Below are 7,743 nucleotides of genomic sequence, written 5' to 3' on the forward strand. Positions count from 1 at the left end.
CCAGTGTAGTGATCTTTTGTTTAAAAAAAAAATCCGTAGTAGTGCTGGGGAGATAGCTCAGTGGCATCAGCACTGCCTGGCAAGTGCAAGGTCCTGAGTTTGATCCTTGGTACAGAGAAAAAAAAACATCCGTAGTAAAACATGAGATGAGATATAAAAAATGATGCAAGTTTAAACAGTATATTATGATAAAAGACACTGTCATTAATCCCACTCGGAACGCTCCCTTGTGCTTCAAGTACACTTACCACTCAGTCTCCCATTCGGAGGGCCTCCTTTTAAGTGTCTTCAGCTGTGCTCATGTGGCTGGATTGATTCAAAATATTCACCTTTCATGGTCACTTTTGACTTTGGGAAAGAGATAGAAGTTGTACCAGGCCACAGATTGTCATGAGTAAGGTGGATGAGGACACACGGAAGTTTTTACAAGACTCCCTTTCCACTGGATGGCACGTGGTGTGCCTTATACAGACACTGATGAAAGAGGAATTCCAGAACCACTCTAGAAAGTTTCAAGAATGATGGGATAAGTGTGTTCAAAGCGAGGGGGAGTGATGTCAAGGGGATTCATGGTGATGTCTTCTATAAAATTTTAAAAACATAAAGTATTCACCATAAATTCTGATGTATTAACTTAAAAATTATTAACTGTTTTTGTTTTTGAGACAGGCTCTTGCTGTGCAGTTCATGCTGGCCATGAACTCGCTGTATAGCCCAGGCTGGCCTTCAACACACAGCAGTCCACTCCTGCCTCAGCCTCCTGAGTGCTGGGACTGCAGGTGTCCACCACCACACCTGGCAGCTTTAATCATTTTTAGGTGCACAGTTTAGTGGCGTTAAGCTCATCCCCAGTGATGTGCTATGTCACCATCTCCAGGATTGTCATTCATGTCCAGGACTTTTTCATTGTCCTCAACAGAAGCTCTGTGCCCACTTTTGGGCTTGCTTTGGATTTGGTGCTGGCAAGGGCTGGCCTGGCCCAAAAGCTCCCTCTCCTCTCCCCTCTCCTCTCTTCCTGAAGGTGTGTATTTATGCGGCTGGCCACCATCTGTGTGCTGGTATTCACACTGGGCTCCAAGATCACATCCTGTGATGACACCGCTTGTGAACTCTGTGGCTACAACCAGAAACTCTACCCAGTAAGCCTTTGGGGTGGCATCCTGCTGGGCAGAGGGGGCATCTAGTGATAACATCAATGTGAAGATGGCTTGGGTTTGGTTCTCAGTTGTACCTCTTTGAGCTTAGCTAGGAGGTGGGCCTGGCCTGGATGCCAAAGTCTGTGCTGGAGCTCAGGCACCAGGATCTGGAGATGGGAAGGGATCCATCTGGGTGCCTGGCTTCCCTTGCCCAAAGGAAGGGTCTCTTGTTGCCTCTCACCCTCTCTGGTTTCAGTGCTGGGAGACCCAGGTTGGGCAGGAAATGTACAAGCTGATGATCTTCGACTTCATCATCATCTTGGCTGTGACGCTGTTTGTGGATTTCCCTAGAAAGTAAGTATAGGGGGCTCCCGCTAACCTCTCACCTTCTGACTGGAGGCTCCCATCATAACCACGCTCCACAAAGTACTCCATGGCTCCTCAGTCCCTAGGAAACCACTGATAACTGAGCCATACATGTCCCCTGAGCCGTGCCACTGAGCCACAGGTGCCCTGTCTGAAGATGGGTGCAGAGCAGGCACTGTGCTGCTTCCCGTACAGCTTCTTGGAGATTACTTGCTGCCATCTGCACAGCCGTGCCAGTACCAGTGTGGCCCGCCAGGCTGCAGCGGAGGCTGCGTTTCCTGAACTGGTTCAGGCCCCGGCAATGCCCCTTGCTAGTCACGTGACCTTGGGCAAGCGCTTAGCTTTTCCTTGGATGAAACCGTCTCGCAGCTTTGTGAGAATTAAAATAGAGATTGCAGATAGAAGCACTGAGCACACTCCATGGCGCACAGCTCAACAACACATTACTGGTCCCCAGTGTAACTGTCATGACTGTGTTACTGTTTTTATTTTTGTCTGTTACCTTAACGTTTTTACCCACACATGCAGATAATCCAGGCATGTGCCTGGATTTAACATTATTAATATTAGAAACAAACATCAAGTAGAAACTTAAAAATCAGACCCACATGTATAAATACCACATTGTTTCTCCGGTGTGAGAAACTGTAAGTGTAAATAAGGATCAAAATGTGTGTTAAGTATCGTGAAGTAGGAAGAAGATGGTTTTCCTTATGTTATTTTAAAAAACCTAAAACCTGGGCTGGCGAGATAGCTCTGCAGACTAAGTGCCTGCTTTGGCAAGTGCAGGGACCGGGGTTCAATCCCTGATCCCACATGCCACACCAGCCCCACCCCCAGGGCATGCTGAGCAATTGACAGAGTCCAGGTGTGGTGGCACACACCTGTAATCCCAGTGCTGGAGAGGCTGAAAACAGGAGGATCACTAGGAGTCCGAGCTGTGTAGTGAGATCCTCTACCAAATACATAAATGAAAGAAAAAAAAAAAAAAGAAAGCTTAAAAGAAATATGAAAAAAAGAACTAAAAATACACAAATATGATATAAATAGGTGCTAGTTAAAATTTTTATTGGTTTTGTTTGTTTTTTTGTTTTTGGTGGTACCAGGGATCAAACTCAGGACTTTGTGCTTGCCAGGCAAGCACTTACACCACTGAGCTATCTCACCAGCCCCTAAAAGTTTTATTTTTTATTTTTTTATTAACTTTATTGAGAAACGAGATTACTTTTTAATTATTTTTTTGTATTTTAGGGAAGGGTCTACAGGGTATTCAGGGTCTCACTACTAGATGGGACTTGTAGTGATTCTCCTATTTACAGCCTCCCAAGTGCTGGGATTATAGGCATGTGCCACCATGCCCAATCTCAATTGCTGTTTCAGCACACCCCAGGGGTGGTGCCGGCAAGGCAAGCCTGGGGATTGAACCTCCAGCCCCTGCGCCTGCTTGTAGGCGCTTTAATCTGCTGAGCTATTTGGCTGGCTAAAAGTTTTAAATATGTAGAATTTAAACAGACAGCGAAGTCTGGATTGTGGTGTGAGTTCTCGTCTGTGGCAGCGTCCCCGGCTAGCCAGCCCATGCCATTCCTCACAGGCAAGCATCACTAACACGTTGGGAGAACTCACACAGTCTGTAAATACTGTGTAAAGACAGGAGCTGTACACTGTGGTGCCCACCTGTAATCCCTGCACTCTAGGAGACTGAGGCAGGAGGACTGCAAATTCAAGCCCAGTCCAGGTAACGTAGTGAAACTTTTAAAGTGAAAAGTAGAAAAGGGCTGGCAATGTCGCCTAGTGTGAAGGCACTGAGTTGAATCCCCAGTTCTTCAAAACAAAAAATGTATACACACACATCTACACAAGTACACAGGTAGGAGACACCCTGTCCTATTGGACATGTTCTTTGCCTTTGGTGAGATCAGGGCACATCCACGTGGGTCTGTAGGGTGCTTCCCGCCCACCCCCATGAAATAAAACATGGCTGACAGCTTCCCATATCACGGCACATGGGTTTTCCTCATCCATCTTAGGACAGTTTCCTATGTCCATGGCTTATTACTTAGCCATCCAGCCCCAACTGATGGTGTTTAGTTTGTTTCGGTACTTTGCTAATCTGTGGCAATGCTGCTGTGAGATTTCTCTCGGGCCTCTTGCCCTAGGATTTCTGTAGGAAGCTTTTAGAATACTGAGAAGTGACACTGGTAGGTGGTAGGGTCCCTAAACTATATGCTGTGTGGTTGCACGGTACTTCTTGTGCCGAGTGGCAGGCCAGTGATACAGAGATCTCTGGCTTCATTTATGCTAGTCACAACTCTGTGAAGTGGGTTATATTATAATCCCCCTTTTACCAGTGAGAACAGTGAAGTTCAAAGAAATCAAAGAACTTGTAGATTTGGATGTTAAGTGGTGGATCTAAGGCTCCAACCCTGGTTGTAGTGATCCGGAGGCCACTATACTTTTGTAAGACGCGTTTCCCTGGAAATGGTCTTACTTGGTGGTGAGGTCCTGCAGCCTGGGCAGACACCTGGACCCAGGAAAGAATGGACTGGTCTGTTTCCAGACTCCTGGTGACCTACTGCTCTTCCTGGAAGCTGATCCAGTGCTGGGGACAGCAGGAGTTCGCCATCCCAGATAACGTCCTGGGGATCGTGTATGGGCAAACCATTTGCTGGATCGGAGCCTTTTTCTCACCGCTTCTACCTGCAATTGCAACCGTGAAATTCATTATCATCTTTTATGTGAAAGAGGTAAGAGCTGAGAGGAGGGGTGTGTGCTCTGGACCATCCTGGGCCATCTTCTCAGCGCCTGTCCTGCCCTATGAGGTTTATAAAGTGATGTTCCTCATTTAATGTAGATTTATTCTGGGGAAAAAAAATAGAATGGATTGTCACCAAGTTGTTGTTTTGTTTTGTTTTGTTTTGTTGTGTTGTGTTGTGTTTTTCCTAGAGATTGAATCCAAAGCTTTTACACTGAGTTCTTTTTTCATTTTAATTTTTTTTATAATTTTGAGACAGGGACTCGTTAAGTCACTAAATTACCCAAACTGGGCTTAAACTTTTCGTAATTTTTAAGGATACTGTTAAGAATTATTTTTCCTGTGAATTAAATATTGTCATCTCATGAAATATAAGAACCGAGTCTCTGTTAACAGTGGTACATTTTAGTGATGGTTTGCTTCTTCCCCTCTTCCCTCCCTCTCTCCCTTCCTCCCTACCTTCTTCTCTCCCTCTCTTTCTTCTTTCCCTCCCTTCCTATTTCTTTTGTGTGGTACTGTGGATTAAATCCAGGGGTAGTACAAAGCTGGCAAGTGCTCTACCACCAACCCCCAGCCCTTTTTATTTATTATTTTTATTCTTTTTTTTTTTTTTTTTGCCAAACCAGGGATTGAACTCAGGCCCTTGAACTTGCCAGAGAAGCATTTGTTCTACTGAGCCATCTCCCTGGCCCCTATTTTTTATTTTAAAATAGGGTCTCAGTGTGTATCTTAAACTGGGCTTGGACTGATCCTCTTGCCTCACCCTGCTAAATAGCTGGGGTCTCAGGTGTGATTCCTATTATGTAACTTTCCTTTTGGATTTTGGAGCCGGTGCAGTTACCTTCAGGTCTCAGTGATTTTTGCCTAGGGAGCCAGGTCCTTGAACAGCCTAGGCACTGTGCGAGAACTAAACACTGCGTGGGAGATGTCTGTCCACAGACTACTGGCTTCTCTGGACTCTCTCACCTGCTTCGTTTGTTACAGAGTCCATGTATGCTGATTGTTAGCATTGAATAATACAGACATGCTAACAGTAGCCCTTGGTAATAATAAGCTTGTATGATAGTGTTTACTAGAGAAACCAATACAATACAGCACAAGACGTACAAAAGTATAGGAAATTACAAGATTGGCTTACAGTGGCCACCCTCCGAGTCGGATGAGCGTCTGTCTGTCAGCACCCTAGAGCTGAAAAGTTTCAGTCTCAGGGCTGGAGCTCACTCCAGTGTCCCCTGAGGGGTCGCATCAGGAAGTTGATGGGTGTGTGATGGAGGAAGTCCAAGTGTGCAGCGGGGGAGACTGAAGAAGCAGAGCCCTCCTTCATTTCCGCTTTATTCCATCTAGGAGACAAGCCACTGTTGGGTGTGGAATTGCTGAGCCAACTGATTTTATTTTATTTTATTTATTTACTTTATTTTGTATTTTTTTGTATTTTAGGGAAGGATCTACAGGGTGTTCAGGGTTTCACCACTAGATCAGACTCGTAGTGATCCGTCGGTTTACAGCCTCCCAAGAGCTGGGATTACAGGCAAGCACCAGCACACCCAGTCTCAATTGCTGTCTCAGTGTGCCCTGGGGGTGGGGCTAGCATGGCAGGTCTGGGGATCAAACCCCCAGCCCCTGCACCTGCTTGCAAGCACTTTAATACACTGGCTATTTGGCCAGCAAATATATATTTATTTTTGTGGTACTGGGGATTGAACTCAGGACTCTGCACTTGCCAAACAGCAGGTGCTTATTCTAGTGAGCTATCTCCCCAGTCCTGCTGAGCCATTTTAGTTAAACTTAAGTTGACACAATCAACCATCACAAAGCCCAACATTTATTATGCCAAGCCTTGAGCATTCAACATTAGAAATGACAGTGTTGAAAATAATAATAGTAATAATAGCAGATAATCATACTATATATCCTGCTTTGTATAGATTATGTTGGGGGCCTGCCCATTAGCTCAGGTGTTTAAGTGCCTGCTGAAACAAAGCAGTCAACCTCAGGATGCTGTAGTTAGATCCCCTCATCCTTAAGCTGAACCAGACCTGCCCTGAAGGCATCCTGAGGGGTACCCCCCAAAAAAAATCCTTCTGCCATCTTTCCAAATAAAGATTATCATGTAGTGCTTACACCCAGCCTTGGGATAGACACCACATTTTATAAAGGAGAAAGCCTAAATTCAGAGATGTTAAGCAGCTCCTCCAGGCCACAGAGCTTGCAGGCACCCTCTGAGAGGTGAACTCACGTTTATCTCACTGGAAACCTTATCTCTTACTTGATGAGCAGGGCCTTGACTTGGGCAAAACCTGAATGTTCTGACCTTGCAAGGGTGTTAGGGCTTCACTTGGAAACTTCAGTTGGCTGAATCATCAGAGGAGAGATCCTTGTGAGAAAGCTCACAGGAGCCTCATTTCTTCCTTTCCAGAACAGTCTGGCAGCCAGTGGAAACGGCAGTGCAAATGATGAAGTCAGTTGTGGGCCCAGCCTGCCTTGGACACTCGTGCCCGCCTCCCTGGCGGCAGCCCCCAGACCAGGCACCAGGTGTCCCCTGGCTCTCGGTGTCCAGCACACAAGTTGTCCTGGCTCCTGTGGGACTCACCAGGGCTTGATGCCCTGCCAGTAATGCAGCTTTTTAAAATACTGACAAAATTTTATGGCTGTTACTTTCCCCTCTCTCCCTCCCCACTTTATATTTCCTTCGCTTCTTTTTCCCTTGATGGAGATACTTATTTTTAGTATACAAAAAATATTGTGTTGGAGCCAGGGAGATAGCGCAGTGAAATAAGTGATTGCCTGGTAAGTGCAGTGTCCTGAGTTTGATCCTTGGTACCACCCAAAGAAAAAAAAGTGTGATTGTGACGATTCAAGAAAAATACCTCTTAACTTGGTATACATTGTCATAGAACCATTTATATATATTTAAAGCCCTATAAAGAACAAATGGGGCCAGGGAGATGGCTCAGTGGAGTAAGCGCTTCCCTGGGAAACGCAAGGGCCTGAGTTCAATCCCCGGTTCTGCAAAAAAAAAAAAAAAAGAACAAATACTTAAAACTTTAAATGAGTTCACAGAGCTCTGAAATCTGCCACTGTTATTTCATGGTGCCACATGCGTAAGTGATGCTGTCTTGTCCTTTTTAAGGATGCTTAGTATTCCTTGTGCGGGTACCCTTTAACCTTTAAGGAGACCCCCACTGGTAGTTAGTTTGCTTTCAACTTTTGCCTATGAACAATAGATATCTACTTGTATGTGTCTTTTTTTGGGTGTATTTACTTATTTTTATTCATTTTAATGAGAAAAAATAAAATAGCAATGAAACAGTTTCAAAATAGGTTAGTAGGACAGTTACAATAATTAATACATTACACAGTGTTCTCTTCGTAGTAGTTATTCGGAGGACAAGATGTAGATGATATCTTGTCTAAACCTTTCTTCTCAGTGAACTAAGATAAAGTAGCTGTATATCTATCTCATCTTGTGTATACATATATATGTATTTT

The 7,743-nt window shown here is 44.9% G+C and overlaps 1 protein-coding gene across 1 annotated transcript in view; it reads left to right on the forward strand.

Annotated features, from left to right (window-relative positions):
* Tmc7 (transmembrane channel like 7) overlaps positions 1 to 7,743 on the forward strand; it is a 70,503-nt gene that overhangs the window by 54,027 nt on the left and 8,733 nt on the right. The window contains exons 10-13 of the mRNA XM_023704697.1: positions 1,022 to 1,139; positions 1,393 to 1,490; positions 4,060 to 4,246; positions 6,671 to 6,786. Coding sequence (XP_023560465.1) covers positions 1,022 to 1,139; positions 1,393 to 1,490; positions 4,060 to 4,246; positions 6,671 to 6,786 — 519 coding nt within the window. The remainder of the gene's footprint in view (positions 1 to 1,021; positions 1,140 to 1,392; positions 1,491 to 4,059; positions 4,247 to 6,670; positions 6,787 to 7,743) is intronic.

The sequence above is a fragment of the Octodon degus genome, unplaced genomic scaffold, assembly GCF_000260255.1.
Source record: "Octodon degus isolate 3935 unplaced genomic scaffold, OctDeg1.0 scaffold00200, whole genome shotgun sequence".
NCBI lineage: Eukaryota > Metazoa > Chordata > Mammalia > Rodentia > Octodontidae > Octodon > Octodon degus.